This window comes from Aquila chrysaetos, chromosome 14, assembly GCF_900496995.4.
Source record: "Aquila chrysaetos chrysaetos chromosome 14, bAquChr1.4, whole genome shotgun sequence".
NCBI lineage: Eukaryota > Metazoa > Chordata > Aves > Accipitriformes > Accipitridae > Aquila > Aquila chrysaetos.
The window spans coordinates 4,481,531-4,498,113 of NC_044017.1; the positions used below are offsets into that span (position 1 = coordinate 4,481,531).

The 16,583-nt window shown below is 45.0% G+C and overlaps 1 protein-coding gene across 6 annotated transcripts in view; it reads right to left on the bottom strand.

Annotated features, from left to right (window-relative positions):
• Window positions 1–243: 243 nt before the first annotated feature.
• Window positions 244–16,583, bottom strand: part of CLYBL (citramalyl-CoA lyase) — a 175,674-nt gene continuing 159,334 nt past the window's right edge. For 4 of the 6 annotated variants that reach the window (XM_030036504.2, XM_041128699.1, XM_030036503.2 and 1 more), the window contains 3 exons: window positions 16,401–16,525; window positions 784–883; window positions 244–655 (listed from right to left, as the gene is read on the bottom strand). In XM_030036504.2, coding sequence (XP_029892364.1) covers window positions 788–883; window positions 16,401–16,525 — 221 coding nt within the window. In that variant the 3' untranslated portion in view covers window positions 244–655; window positions 784–787. The other 2 variants (XM_041128697.1, XM_041128698.1) reach the window with 2 other exon arrangements.

Consider the following 16,583-nt stretch of genomic DNA (forward strand, 5'->3'; position numbering starts at 1 on the left):
GGGTTAACCTCTTCAAAACAGCTTTACTAAGCCCGTTAACCACACGGCCCACATGACCTGTAGCCGTATCCCTAATGTGATGTAAATCTGACTCGAGACCATATGCACAAGTTCTGCTGCATTGTGTCTCCGAAAACTACAAGTTTATTGCCATCCAACCCTTCCCGGGCTGGACGCTTCCAGGAGGAAACGCTCTGAATAGCGACCGCTTAAAAAAAGAAAAAGAAAGTCAAGAGTCCCGCGTTGTCGGAGCAATATTTTTAATGGCTGTTGCACGTTTACGGGGGCAAGGGGGGGGGAGAATGCGAAGCCCGTACAAGGTGATGATTTTCAGCGCAATTATTTCAACCGGTGCGTAATTATTCGAGGCTTTGCCCGTTCTGACGGGAGTTCTGCACCGGAGCGGGAAGAAGCGTAGATACAAATAGAAGCGATTGACTCGGTTTTCATCTGCTCTTTTAAGAGAGCTCACAGCTTACGTTTTGCCTTTTTCCTTCAGTGAAGTCATAATCCCGCATTCGTAGTAATTATCGTGATGTCACGCAGTCGGTGATGTAACTTCGTTGCAGGCTACGAGTAGTGCGTGGGCCATGCAGGAGGGAGCAGTGGTTTGAGTCGGGAATAGTTTTAGTAATTAGCAATTCTGGCAAGCAAACTATGAGAGATGGAGAAAATGGAAATGAATTTCTACTTAAGCTTGACGTCTTTAATTTTTTTCCCCCCAAGTATTATAGTCATCTTTTAAAACAGCTACTGGGGCCCCATGGCGAGAGCTTCATTTACCAGCTCATTTTTTCTTGATGGCTGTGGCAAGCGTAACAATGTTCTGTGCCTGCTTCAGTAATGGCATGTCGATCATGCTCCCGTGGAAAGTAAACGCTCCCTGGAAAAGAGAGAATATAAACTTCCTGAGAGGACCTCTGGAAATGGTAGTCGGCTTGTCTTTTTCTTTAAAAAGACATCCATTCGCCAAGAAACATCAGCTGCCACAGGAATCCTGAAGCAGTTGTAGGAGACAAAACTAACTGAGACGGGGCAAATGCATTTAAAGAAATGCGGTGGGCGCCGAGGGCTCCAAAGAGGAGGCAAAAAAGAGAGAGAAAAGAGAAGCCCAGCGTGCAGCCTGCCTGTTTCAGCCTCTCTAGCTGGCAAACGTCGAGGGCCGAGAGCAGCGAGGCCGTGCGTGCCGGACACCGCGCCGGGGGGCCAGCTCCGCTCCCCGCGTCCGGCATCGCCCTCCGGCGCCGGGGCTGTGCCGCAGGGCCGGGACGAAAACGTCTGCGGAGGGAGGGCAAAGCCAGAAGCGTTATCTTTGTCAGGAAACAGCAATAGGCATTTGGGGGGTGGGTGTCAGGGAAGTTTTCCTGACTTGGGGGTGTGTTGAGGTTGAGGTGCTGCACCTCTCCATCAGGTCTCCGGTGCTAAAGATGGGCTGGGCCTCTGCTTAGAGCCAGGGGCTGGGATGAAAGCTGAAAAAACAAGTGGCTGGCGCGATAATACTGCCTAAATCTGCTCTGGAGCCAAGGCGAAGCCCACCCGAGCTCTGCGTATAGGGAATTTCCCCGAGCGGATGCGGAACTAGCCAGTGTGCCTCAGCGGTGGCCATCTGAGAGCCAGGGCAGGTTTCAAAAGTCACTCTGTATTTCCAGGGATTTCGTCCTGGTACCATGGTGACAAGTTTAAAATAACTAACTATGAACTGTAGTTAACTCTTCAACAGAAGACACGTGTTTTATGTAGGGCCAAACCTGACTTATTCCTTTGGACGCCTTAATCCACGCATGTGTTGCTCAGGTAGGATTTTGAAGACAAAACACTGCGCATCAAGACACGCCAAAGCTCGGTAGACAAAAAAAATAAAATAAAAAATAAATCTGATTTGTAATTCTGACAGTACTTCAACACATTCTTGAAAAAACCAAATACAAAGACGCAATCCCTTCCCTGAAGAATTCAGAATTGCGGGCCCGGCCCCAGCGTTGCGTAGGGCGTCCCTGTGAAGCACCGTGCACCCTTTTAATGTCCTGCTGCAATCGATCGGGGATCACAGGCTGGCCTGCGATTTGACAGCGACTGAGGCTAACCAAGAACAGGGTAAGAACGATAGCGGCATGTGTGTCTGTGCATGCCTAGCGAGAGAAATGCAGAGGAGAACAAGCCGTTTATTGTTTTCTGGTTTTCATGTAAGGCTTGATGATCATTAAATAAGAGGACTTTAGTAAGTAAAGTGAAAATATAACCCATTTACAAAAATGTTTAGGAAATGCGTTGCGCCAGTGACAGATCTAGTTTGACTGAAGCAGTGCTAATTAAATACTAAATCACATTCTAGAACAGTTAAGACAAAATTCCACCTTAAACAGTCATCTAATACAAATCAATATTGTTGTGTGGAAGAACAGGCTGTATTAAAGGCATTAAATACCTAATAGTTAAAACTATTATTTTATTCAAGGTAGGATTTCCTACTATAGCTCGCAGTATTTTAGGTGGGTTTGGTGAATAATGGGACTGGCAGATACTCAAGGGCAGATGCTTCAGATGATTGAGTTTCTTGTTTACAGAGCAATCAATCAACCCTACGTTAGTCCAACAACAACATTATTATTATTATTATTGTTATTATTATTAATAATAATACACATTTTTTGCCTTGGCTACAACTCGGCCATTTTCACTTATACTTTTAAACCTTTACAGAAAATGCAGCCTCAAACTGTTCCATTTATTAACTGTCGTGAAAATAAATTGGGAACTAAGTAAACATCTTATGACATAGGACTTCTTCAGAATAATTCAGGTCTACGCAGTGATCTCAAACTGCAAGATACATTTTTTTCACTGTAAGAAAAACATGTTTTCATTGTGCCTATTTTTCTATAGGCATTCAGTCAAATAATAGCTATTGCTTAGAAGAGGAATCTGCATGTGGGATGAGAGTGGTAAGTAGAGATATGTTAAGGTCTGGAATCATCCTTCCTAGTTCTGTGAAATGGCTGACTTAGGAGCACAGTTATCCTAACTACCCGCAATAGTTTGCAGAAAGAGATGGGCATCTAGGAATGGCAATTCTGATCTCTGGCGATCCGAATCGTGATCGGGAGAGTCTTATCCCTTCCACTGACTGTACACGGGATGCTCCGAAGCCAGGTACCTCTGCAGGTGCCTAAGTTGGAGCATGATGAATCTGGGCCAGGATGTCTTTTTTAGAAAGCAGGAGTTAATTATACAGCATGCCTGGCGCCTCTTCATTAAAATAACATGTTTAGAAAGGAAACCAGGATAACGGGGTGTGTGTGGACACACGAACGCTGAACCACTTGAGATCGGCCATACGTTCTCTTCTTGTCAGTGTGCAGCTATAGTTTGGGTTGCTAGGAATTTGAATTCTTGAAGGAAAAAAAATGCTTTTTTTTTCCTAACAGTAAAGAGTAACATGAAGAAGTTGGCTTCTCTGCCTGTTCACTCTGAGGCTTATTTTCTCCCTGCTAATTTGCAGTGTTGAGCTAAAGTCCAGAAAAAGAAATGGATTTTAATGCCATGGAATATACTCTATTCACTGCCTCTCTTTCCACCCACAGGTTTCAACAGATAGGAAATACCAGTAATTATAGCTTTGTCCCCATGCTCTCTTTTCCAATTCTGCTAGATGAAATTTGCCTTTAGCATTCTTTTGATTTTCTCTCGCATGAATATAAAGAAAACAAGACTTTCTAGAAACACCATTTGCTTTGATAGCATTCATCTGGGGATTAATTTAGTCATAGATCTAAATTTTCTTGTTGGCTAATTTTCTCAACGATCTCACGCTTCCAGCCTGTGCTTAGACTTCCAGTGGTTCAACAGCGGGACCAAAGGTCTGTTCTTAAGGAAGCCTGCGGCGTGAACGGGAGCGACGGCGGGTGCGTGGCGCGAGGCTGGGGTTTGCATCCATCGCGTTCGGTGGCCGTGGCTCTCGCTCGCCACGTAACCGTATAAATCATTCAGCGGGAGCCTTTTCAGAAACCTGCAAAAGGGCCCCGCCAGCAGGCGAGCCAAACGTGTCAGACCTGCCCTGGGAAGAGCCAGGCCCTCCAGGTAAAGGCTGACGGAGGAGCGGCCGGGACGCAGAGCCGCAGCCGGCGCGTGACGATGCGCGGGTGCAAGTAACACGGGTGGGATGAGAAGCCGGGGGGGGGGGACGGAGGACGACTGTGGTGCTCACCGGGCGGCAGGCTGGACCTGCAGCCCTTCCGAGGAACGGGTGGCTCCGCGGGCCAAAGGCATTGCCCCCGCTTTAAGCGATGCAGCGTGTAATTCTGCTGGCCTTAGCCAGTGCCGTCCTTCTTGCAGCAATGCCGCGGGCGTGCTGAGGGAGAAGCCCCGTGAGGAAGAGGGTGACGTTGGCACTCCCCAGCCTGCGTGGAGGGTATGGGAGCTGCAGAGGAGGCACAACACAGCGGGGGGGTGGTTTGCATTTGCACAACCTTTGGCTTCCCTCAGCCTGCTCACTGTACGCCTCTGCCAGGGCAGACTATCAGCAACGAAGAAAGTGAACAGCCGGCATTTTGCTTTGGGTCATCATGCAGACTAGCTAAGGGTCCTTCCCAGTTGACTGACAAGCAAGGAAAGACCCAAAGGTGTTTCCTTCTGGATAGCTCTGGGAAAGCAGAGCAACAAGGCGGTGGCAGACCCATCTAGCTCCTCTTCTCTCCGCCTGGTTCTTGCAGCTGCCCACAGAGCCCACCACGTCGTCATTTCCCCGTCTCTGTCTCTAGTATCAGACCACCTTCTCCGGGCTGAACGACGCAGGACCAGTACTGGGCAATTTGCTGCATCCCCCAGGAACCATGTAGTATTTGAATGCAATAAATTCACAATGACATTTAATGTTCTGTTAAAACAGTAGTAACATTTTTAAAAACGTTAACAGCTATTTATGCAAGATGCAGGCCATGCTGAGTGAGGTCTTAACAGCTCTACTTTGAATTTCAATATGTCCTAAAGTGCTTTGGGAATGGAACAGAGAAGGCTTTTGGCAAATACAGAAAACAGCTGGAAGGGAATCAAAATTATAGAAAGCTGCTAGGGTGGTGGGTTTTTTTTTTTCTTTCAGAAGGGAACAGCAAAAAATGATAGTCTTGGAAAAAAAGAGAATTGAGCGTGGTCAGCCTCAAGGGATACAAAGATCCAGCCTGCAGACAGGAGAAGCGATAAGGCAGAGTTGAGAGAGAACAGTCATTTTCACAGGTCAGGAGCTGAAGATACAGGCTCATGAAAAAGGGGGGCAAATCAAGTTGTGCAGTAGGAATAATTAATGCAGTGAATTTCCAGGTGGCTGTGGGGAGACCGAAGAGATGCAGAACCAAACTTTGTAACCCAGCAGTTTGGCAGAGCTTACGCTTGTACCTTAGGAACCGCCTTTTGGATAAATGCAGCCACTACCAAAAACAACGCAGATCTAGCCAAGTTCAGCATTGTAATTGAGGGCTCGTCTTTGGCAACGTAGAAGACAATTCTGGCCATGTGTTGCCACGGATCTTGGACATGACTCTTGTCATATCTATATGTCATCCTAAAAGATTTCCTTTACCTATAAGGAGTGACATGTATCAAGTTGCAGAGAGTCTCAGCATTGATCTGTTATTTGCCATGGCCAAAAGATGAACACGTTAATGCAGTGTTTCCTGGAACATGAAGGCCTCCTCTTTTTGTGTGTCTATGCGTGCCAGTATCCAGGAACATTTGCTCTGTGAAACTTTTGGGAGTAGTTAGGAGCTTGGTAAATCTATACGACCATCTCATAAACAGAGGATATTTTTTTTTATGGCAAGAAGCATTTTACCTTTCTAGAAGGTAAATGGATGGGATTCAGAGTCCCTGATTTCTGTGTTGTCTGGGGATCAATATGTTCTGGCGGAACCAGGAAAGGGGAAGAAACGATACAGCCAGTTCTCTTGCTAGTGTTTATCATTGTGTTGACAACACAACAGGCGATGGACAGGAGGATCACAAGTGAGGTACCCTTCATGTTTTTCCACAAGATCAGGAAAAGTAAAGTTTCATACTTCTTCATCTGTCCTGAAACCTTTTTATATAATATGTAATGTTACGTGGGGTTTTACTCCCACCATCTTTTGTTTCCTTATGTACCACTGGGTTACCAAGAGAAACAAGTTGGCTAAAACTATCATGATACAGAACATTTAAGGCACCTCATAGTCATGTGACACAGTTCTCTCTGAGCTGTGGATTAAAGTACATGAGTTAATTAAAGTAAAATAATAATTGTTCTGGGACATGTGGGACAGTGATCAGATGAGCTAGTCCCCTTTGGTTGACAAGATGGAAGAATTAGATGTACTTCTGCCCTGGGAATGCTTGTGGCTTTTTTCTCCGTCTGTGGTTATCTGTGCCTCTATCCACGTCCATCCCAATGACCGCAAGGAACTCACTAAGAGGGTTACTGCAGACCCTCACTTCTTTCACCACTGGAATCTGTTAAGCACCTGCACTGGTACTGAATGTGAGGACTGGCTTTCCTAAGGCATAGCAAGTATATAAATTTTGAAGTACCAAATAAGCCCTATAAGTTCTAAAAAGTCTACCAGCTTCCTGTTCGATGGCAGATGAGACTCCAGACATGAGCACGGGTTGTGAGGACTCTGTGCTCTGCTGTTGTTATTAATTACCTTGATCACTGACAAGCCTTTGCTAATAAACCTTTGATTTGATGCCCTGTTCTACCAGTTCTCATCATACATGTAGCCAACAACTTTAACTCCCCCGTGACAGTGGCCAGGACTTTCTTAAAGATATTTATAAAGATTACATTAAGCCTGTGGCTTGTCTACAGTAGAAAGAAAAAAAAAGTCTTGCATCAGATGAAAGAATATAGCCAATAGTGCTATATTCATTTGTTGTGTGTGTCAAGGTATGGGCTGTCCTGGGCCACTATGTAGAGACAGCCAACTTTTTCAAAAGCAGTTTACTTTGGGAATCTAGTCAGGCAATTTAGATGGTAGGCTTGGAGGTGCTACGGGATCCTGGTGAGTAGATAAGGCTTTGGCATGGGGGAGACTCTGGGTACCCAGGCCAGTGCAAGAACAGGAAAAGCAAGCCAAGGTCATGTTCCATGAAATTGCAATACGGACAAGACAGCACCTGCTGCTGAATTTTGAATTAAGTACAGGCCTAAGATAGGGGTTATCTAATGCTTATGGAATTGCCAAAAAAAAATCTCTGCCACTAGTTAGGTGACTGTTGCTCAGAAGACAAGCAAACTCATGAGTGAGGGGAGGTCCTTTGATAGCACTCTGCTGTCGCAGGGTTAGAAATACTGCCCCGTTGATGAAGATTTGGTTTTCTTCAATTACTTTTCTCAACAGTTTAGCTAGCAACACTTTCCTTTGCAGACCAAATGCCTGCAGTGAGCGTGTGGCAGTCGGGTTATGTCCTTGTCCTACTCGGCTGCCTTCTGAAGGGATGTGCATCTAGGAGCTAGGGGGAATGGGTGTCGGGGGACCAGTGAGCCAGCCACCCTTCTCTCCTCCACCCCCGTCATCATTAGGAGATGTGGTGAATCAGACAGAGCTCCCATACTGCTCTGGTAACACGGGCCAAAGGCTGTGTGTGAATACAGCCATTGTCTAAATAAATAATTATGTACGTCCCCTTCCAAGCCCTGTGACCGGTATCAGCACTCGTGGGCAGATGCCAGGCTAAATGGAAACGAGCAGAATGGGCAATGCCAGCTGGCCAGTGCAAACCTCGCGTACCTCCCACAAGGGGAGATGGAGAACCCGTATAGACAAGCATCCTCAAGTCCACAGATGCAAGAAATCTTTGATCCACAGTTATCTGAGAAACATTAATTCTTTCCACGGTAATCCAGTGGCTCGCCCACCTCTAAACCCCGAAGGTCTAGTTATGACTTTTTGGAGACCACAAAAATACATGGAATAAACGCACTAAAATCTTCTTGGGTCTGAGAACATTATCTCTAATCCTGCACAATATTAACAAGGAAATAAGAGTGTTGCATTCTGGAAGAAGGGCAGATTTGCTCTTCTGAGGAGGGAAGGAAGCAGGTGGATGGCAAAGGGTTCCCCCTAAAAGCATGGCATTCAGGAAGATAATTCCCCTGGGATTAAATGAAAACACACACTGTTTAAGTGATCCCCTGCAGAGGAAATTTGGAAATCTTTGCTTTGGGGCTTAAAAAGAATGCTTGGATTTGCTTACAGGTAATGAACAAAAGAGAAGAGAGTCCTGGTTGCAGCAAATGGCATTGGGTCTGTGCCTGGGGGAGGAGTGATTATCCTGACTACAAAGGAATGACTTTCCCTTGAAACAGAAGGTTGAAACCATATTTTTGGGGAAGTCAAGAGTAGGAAATAAGCTAACAGCTGTGATGGTGCTGAATGCAGGTTTAATTAATTTTTTTTCTCCTGCAAGTTGTAGCCAAAGAGCCATCATAAAGAGCTGGGTCATGATTCCACCTTTTAGTGATGAACTTCCGAAGGTTAGTGAGCTGCTAGGAGGTGTTCAGTGATATCTGGGTCAACTGAGCACGTTTTTCAGGCTATAACAAGATAATGTCTCGCACTCCTCTCTGCTCAGGCCTGTCCTGCCTCCAGATCAGGCTGACACACAGCTCTTGGCCCCCTTTTAGCATCTTTGCAGTAGGTAGGAAATGCCCAAATAACTAGTGTAGTCACACATGACAAACTGAAGACTCCAAGCACAGCAAGCTATACAAACAGAGCTTTTTGGGTTACGTATTTCTGCATCCTCTCCTTTGAACCCTTTGACATTCGCCCCTTTTCTGTAGCAACATTACAGGAGAAAAGACACTTACACACAAAATCTTTGGGGAAAATAAATGATCCCTGAAAAGGTTTGTCGAAAATGTCTTTTTTGCAAGAGGAGATGCTCAGTGGGTCTCTGTGATCTGTTGAAGGAAGGGATTGATGGGGAGGGAATTTTGCAAAGTATCAGCACCAGCAAGTTTTTGTAGCCATTTTGTTGAGATGAAGAAAAGGTTAAATATCACTCCCTTTTGTTTCTTTTCACCAGTGTAAACTTCCACCAGAGCAGAAGCAGTTAGCTGGTTCAGGGGATAAATCAGTTTGTAATGCCAGAAGCAGTCCTGTTTGTATGAGATAGGCTTCTACCTCTAGGAGCAGATGGAAGGACACAAAAGGTCGAGAAAGAAAGAGCACAACAACATGAAATGGAGATTAATTTTTACTTCAAATAACTGCCTAGCAGCAGTACAAGAACTCCGACAGAAAAAGCCCTTTCTAAAGCTCAACAGGTAGGAAGGACTTTGTGATCCCTCAAGTCCACAGTGGGGCAGGAAAGGTGAAGAACAGGGACCTACAAGGCCCTTTACTTCTCCTCCGCCTGACGTTATCATTCCCAGCCCACGGTAAGGGTCTGGCCCTGCTGTGTGAGCCAGACAAGCTGTTTTTCCCTCTTACAGCCCCCCAGGCTGCCTGAACCACTGGGGACAGCCATTTAGGCTGGGATGGGCCAGGGCATCCTGCCTGGTCCAGCTCCAGAAACTCCTTCAAGCCACCAAAGTCTCTACCTCTCAGCGAGCAAACACCCTGTTTAGGATCCGTGAATGAAAGGCAGACATGAGGGGTTTTATTGCTGTCTTTACGTTTTCTTTCATTCCCTTCTCATTGCGGTGGTTGCCTTCTTGCGTGCTCCTCTAGAGTAGGAAAGAATAAAATTAAAGAATCAGACGAAAAGTCCTAGAAATCAGGACTATTCTCCACTGGTTTCCATCCTCCGTCTTATAATGTATTGGGAACGGAAGAATCCTAGAGAGCACACTTGCTGCTGCCAAGCAAATCTTTATTTTATAGCACAAAAGCAGCTTCCTGGACAAACATCCCATCCAACCCTGCATTTTTTTCCCTTAGAGAGCATCATGGTTACTATACGGAAAAATGAAAAGTAACTAATATTAAGACTTTAGTATCCTCAGATGCCCTTAATTAAGTAATTTAGAATTAACTTGAGGTTTATAGTCACGGAAGCAATTTATTAAATATAGACTAGAAAATTTCATCTGGAAGTAAATGACTACACAAAAGGCATTTGATATTGAAGGGGAAGGTAGCTATAAAATACAACGCAGGTGAGAAAAGTAAATACTGTGAGGCTCGTTCTGTCAGCGAGAATGGAATCACCATTACTTTTGTAGTCTATATTTTCTCTAATTTCACATTAATTTTCTGAACAGGCTCGAACAGCCATTTTTTACTGCCATTCTCTATTTCAACTGATGGAGCTTTTGCAGACAGCTTCTCCTGGTCCCTGGAAATGCCAGCTAGCACAGAGAGGAGTGAAGAGGCAGCAAGACCGCTGCTACTTAAATTAACTGAAACAATATTTTGGCTGTACAGGCTTCTGAATTCCCTCAGTAAGCCTTAAAAAGAGCCATCTGGTCCGAACATTACATCTCTGGTTAGATCCCGCTTTGGAAATTGAAACGAGGCTCGTGAGCGCTCGTTAATGCTTTTTAAAGAGGAATTTGGGAGGTGGGTAGTTGCCTCGGTGGGTTGCTTGGTGCAGAGCAGGGTTTTTTTTTTTTTTTTGGCGTGACGGTGGGCAGGTGTCTGCAGCGACGGCCGTCTCCCCACCTGCAAAAAAAGCATCGCCGGCACTGGGAGCGCGCCGGCATGGCACGGCCCTTCCGAAAGCAAGGGCACTCGCCCTGTCTCGCCGAGACCCCGCACAGCACCTCCTCGAGCCCACAAGGACAGAGGGCTCGTGCCTTGCTGCGGAGGGACGCGGAGGGACGCCGTGCCATGCCGTGCCATGCCGTGCCGTGCCATGCCATGCCGTGCCATGCCCTCTGCAAGGTCCGCGTCCCCCCGGGACGGCAGCCGACTCCTTCGGGAGCTACTGCCGGGTGGAAAGGCTACGGAGGGGCACAGCATCCGTCCTTCTGCTCCCGGTTTGCGGTGAAACTTCTCCCTGCGGGAAATGTCAAAGCGCCATCCGAGTCCCTCTCCCTCCGCGTTTTGGACACAGGTCTTTAATGAGTGGAGGAAAACAGATTAAGAGCCACTGAATGCCTGCTGGGGAGTGGGGGGGGGTGGGGGGGGGGGAGTTGGCAAGAAAATGTTTTGTATGAGTTTCTGCCCTGCTTAGGAGCTTTTGCAGCCCCGCGTAGTAAAATCTGTCTCCTTCTCTCCCCACCTGGCATAACTCCCTCAGGACTGATTGCGCCGGTGTAGGAACCAGTATAGCACAAGCAATTAGCTAATACAGCCCCTTCTGCTCTATTGTAAAGGTTCGAAATTTGCCCCCAGATGGATCTTTCTAAGCGAAAAGCCTTCAACTGTGACACAAAACACATTTCTGAAATCTTTTTCAAATAATAAAATTGTGTAGAGAGACTTTAAGTACTGATATGAGCTCTCTCGATCGCTATTTATTCATCAATTTTCACATCAAGATTTCACTTGGCCACTTTTTAAAAAGATAAACAACCTAACAGCGGCCCATGCTTCAATCCCACCAGCGCGCTCCACCTTTGCATAGAGATGCACCTGAGCCTAAACTTCTTAAGGCCGAACCTCAGAAAACGGTGGCAATTTATCACAAACCCCCGAATCCCCCACTCTGCAGCCTGAGGAATATACATTGCCTAATTAACATAAATGACAGCGAACGCCCCGCGTCCTCCTCGGAGCTGACAGCGCTGCAGCCCGCAGAGGTACCCGGCGCTGCCGACGTCGCCCCGGGATGGGATCCCGCTGAGTTGGTGGCACCTCAAAGCTCTGCCTGCAGTTTGTCCCGGGCGAGGGGAGGCTTCCACACCGCCAGCTCCGCGTCAGAGCCCCGAGGTATAACGCCCTACGAAGCACGATATAATCCCCGTGGGTTGACGGGGTCCCGCACCGCCCCGTGCCAGAGGGATGCTCCAGCGCATCCCTGCCGGGAGGCAGCCCGCAGGAGCCTGCTGCCCCCGGGGCACGGTCCCGCTCTCCCGGCGGGCTGGATTGGGATGGGATGGATCCCTCGTGGCTGGGTCCATACACGGAAAGCCCTCCCGGGGGGTTGTGGCACTGCCGGGAGAGGGAGGGCGGCCGGGAGAGACCTCCCCGGGCGGCGGTGGGAGCTGGATCTGGCCCAAGCGCGAGGGCGCATCGTCTCCAAGATACAGTGGCTTGGGGTAGCTTTTCCTAAACAAAGAGCATTATAAGGGAGCCACTGCTGGAAATTTCCATTCCTTTGTTGGGTAGATGCTGTGTAAATAAATGCATTCCTAAGATTTTTCATAATCCTGGAAAGGTCTGTAAAAGAAACTGTATAGTTTGTCAAATCGCTGGAGTTCATATATATTATTCCTCAGCCGCCGGGAACACGATATACAATGGCACAGAATATAATGCAAGAAACATATGCTAAAGGTCTTCTCAGAAGCACTCTGTGCATTTGTATGTGGCGTGTACAGATATTTCTTCGGTTTTGCCCCATGGGATCTGAAATATTCAACCCATATTACAGCCTAGGTTTGTGAATTACTTACCTTAACTCTAAATAATCCTTACCTGACAGGCGACTTTGGCGGCAGCATTTAGCTATTCCCTGGCTTAATGGGTGGGTGCTTTGAAAGCATTTATTAACTAGTACATGAGATAAATGTGTAAGCGACCTCTTACTTTACTTTTCTGCTTTTTCTTTCTGTCTAAATTTTATCTAAAAACCAGATGACTTGGGAAGATCCCGTTTTGATAATGATATTGTGCCTGATGTATTTACAAGTCAAATGGCTCAAAAACGCATTTTCAGTGTGTTACTTTCTTGTCATGTATAAACACTAACTACATATAGAAGAGATTATATTCCTGTATCCAGTGTATTGGTAATGTAAACGCAGGAATTACTCACCTAGTAAAGACTATTGTACCTTCCTTGGTAGAAGTCAGGTATTTTTCTTGAAATAAACTAGTAACTTCTCCCACTAACTCTACCCCCTTGGACTCGGTTAATCTGGATTTACAGGATCACTTCCCTGTTTAATGCGGTACATATACTTCAGAAATTTAGAACAGAAACTGTCCTTTAGAGTACCAGAACAATATTTATTACCCTTCTTTTTCATTTTTGAACACACTCTGACATTTATCTTATATTTAGACTTTCCCAACAGCTATGCCTGCTTTCTTTAGGATGAATTTTTAAATTTTGAAAATCATAGCCCCTAGTCATGCAATTCTACTGGAAAAATATTGAAATGATATGGAAATAATACTTCTCTTTTTAAGCACTTTTCATTTTTAGATCTCAAAGTTCTAGACAAAAGAGTGCACTTCAAAAATAGTTGTATAAAATACAAAATATATCACCGTGTATTTCCTAGATATGCTATTTCTCAGTCAGATTAGAATGTGACACTCCCCCCGCCACCCCAAACCAACCTAGAAGCCAAACCAAAACAACCCCTCAGACAAGACTGTCTCCGTAAGGTAAGCCCAAATACTTCTGGCTAGCTGGTTAGCTCTCTAATTTGCTTCTGCTCAGACAACGCCACAGCATCTCCAATTCCGCAGTGCTCATCCGAGATCCTAATTTTTCCTGACCTCGGTACTCACATTTGGGGGCTACTATGTCAAAGCATTTCAGCCTCCAGGATGAAGTAGCCTGGTTCAGCCTTCTCTCAAAGAAAGATCATTGCGGCAATTGTAGCTCAAACTGGAATAGATTATAAAAGCTTATTACTGCATTTTAATATAAAATATTGTTGACTAAGGGCATCAAACTTTAAACCCAATTAATAACAAACTATGATCCCAGAGGCTGCAGACCAGTAACTTATCTACCACACAAACAGCCGCACAAATCCCTCACATTTATTTTTTCCAGGCTTTCAACTTTGATTAATAACATGGCAAAACCATGCAAGTCTCGACCGTATTAACCACAGCTATATTTTTAGTCTTACTGACATGAACACTTTAATATAATAAAAGGAAAAGGAAAACAGAAGAGGTGTTTCATTAGGACACGAGGATTACTAAAACCGCTGTGTGGAGTATTTGTCAGGAGGTGGTAGGGGAAGAGTTATTACTTACATTTGAGCATGTTGCTAGGACGCAGAGCAAGAGGATCCCTCAGTGAGATATGTTTGCTTTGGAAAAAAAATTAAGTAATCAGACTGTCCAAGCTCTTCTTACTGACACATTTATAGTACCAAATTGCAAACTCGGTTAAGAAGTTTGGAGCGCTACATGGAAAACTATTTTTCCCATTTTGTTATGAAGCCCGGCAATACGGCGGTGATATAAGATCTAGAAGTTCACATATTAACCTGCCAGTCCTTTTTTATTGATAGATGGCTACATGCAAAAATATATGAAGCATGCAACCTGGTTGGTTAAAAAAATAGCCCAAACCACAAACCCTCAGCAAATCTGTTCTTGCAGCCGATTATAGAAGCTTATAACCTATTTTAAAAGCATTTATTAAAAATAACCAACAAAACCCCAAATCCAAACCCCCCCTCCCCCGAATGGCTGATCTTAGCAAGAAACCAGCATTGTGTCAGTAAAAGAACAGCTTCAAAACAAATCCAAGGACTAACGCTTGCCTAATATGGAATTCTTCAATATTAAACACATTTGGCTTCATGACTGTGTGATACTGGGACTAGAGTTAAATTCAGTCCAGTCTCCTCATTGATTGTTCATATGACAGGGGTATTCCTTAGACGAGTTTCTGACACTAAATTCAGATGAATGAATAGTATTATACACATCATAAACATAAACAATATTTGGCTATGGCGTTTGACTTTTTTCTTTCTGCATCTACCTGCCTACACATTTGCGCCAGCACTTTGTTTATAACGGTGCCTTTTGTAAGGGAGCCAAGCTTTGTAAATCAGAGTAATGGGCAAAACCAGTAGTACATTTTCTATTTCTAAACTGTTTGCATGAAGACATCTACATTTCAAAATCGAGGGAACAGAAGAAAGAGATACAGGCATACAGCATCCTAATAGTGACTCTGAAATAACTGCTCAGGACAGCACCCAAATATCGTAGTCTTGGACGTACTGGAAGCGCCCAGGTACCACAGAGGGGATGCGATAGCCTAGCAAAGAGAAGGGCAGAGCAACAGCAAATACCTTGTCACACTTTTACCCTGAGATGAAAGCATCATTTCTGCTTTGACCATTTTAGCATTTCTAACGCCCAACATCTGCAGTATCAGAAATGCAGGGGAACGGGGGAGGCACACACCCCAATCTATTTCTACCCACCAGAAAGTGAAGAAATGTACAGAAAACCTTTATACGGCACCGGAGAAAGTGAGACGCTACGCACAGTCTTATATATCTGAACTTCACTACCGAAGAGATTTGTTTCCCACTGGAATGCCACACAAGCACACGCGAACCGATCCCGCTCATCTGCGCTCCCCGTTCTGACATCGGGACTTTGCTTCTTAACTAGCCCGGGCTTGGCTGCAACTAAGATAAACATATTTAGCTGCAACTTTTTTTCTTTCAAAAAGAGGCAAACTGGATTATAGCAAATAACCTTTAAGATAATTAACTGACAATGCCGCAACTAGCATAAAATCTTCCTTCAGGCGACCCCTAATTTAAGTATTACTGGCACAAAGTGGAGACAGATTGTGCATCACCACCGCAATATTTACATAGCAGAAACCCACAGAGCAGGAAACGTGAGACTCAATGATGCACTAAATTAGGAACAATCATATTCTAGTGTTAATTTGCTTTCTCCTCTATCCAAATTTCAGGTCCAGCAATTGGTACAAATGCACATAAAACATTCCCATTTTTAATGATTAAGAACCGCAATCTGCAAGCAGTTTTGCTCAAAAGTAAATTCACTCACTACTAGGGATGTTTGCAGGATCAACCCCCCAAAAGTGAAACAGGTTTACCAACACAGAGATTTTTTAGAAAAGCAAGACTTCCTAATCGGTTTATTTCTTCCCATAAATGATGTCTGCACAAGCAGTCCGAGTCGTCTGCCAGGCTACCTGCCTTTCGATTGCAAATATTTTCCTATGACAGCAAGACCGTGATTCTGCGGCATAATGGAGAAGCGGTTTTAATTCACCGATGCTGTAGACATATGCAGGTACTCAAAAGGCTGTGTAATCAAAGAATTAAAGTTAAAACATTGGGGGGGGGGGGGCGGAGAAAAAGATAGTGGTCTATTTGTAAATATATTGGGAAGTGACACATTTATAATAAATATACACTCTACAGTCTATCCGGATACAGACTTCACAAGCACTACTCTCAGTTACAGCACACTTCAGAAGATAAATGCAAAGAGCCATCACTAATCTTTCTAAATCTTAAATATTATTCAAATTTGGTTTCCACTATGGCATATTAACAAAATATTTACCTTGCCTAATCGCTGATGTTCTTCAAAAGCAGAAATCAGTTCTTGCGCCCACTTTATTTTTTCAGGGCTCGGAGAGAACTGTTCCTGGACAACAGCAATTTGGTTGGGGTGAATCACCTGCTTACCTACAAAGAAGATTAATAACACCAGAATCATGCATCGACAAACAGATGTTCAAGCAAA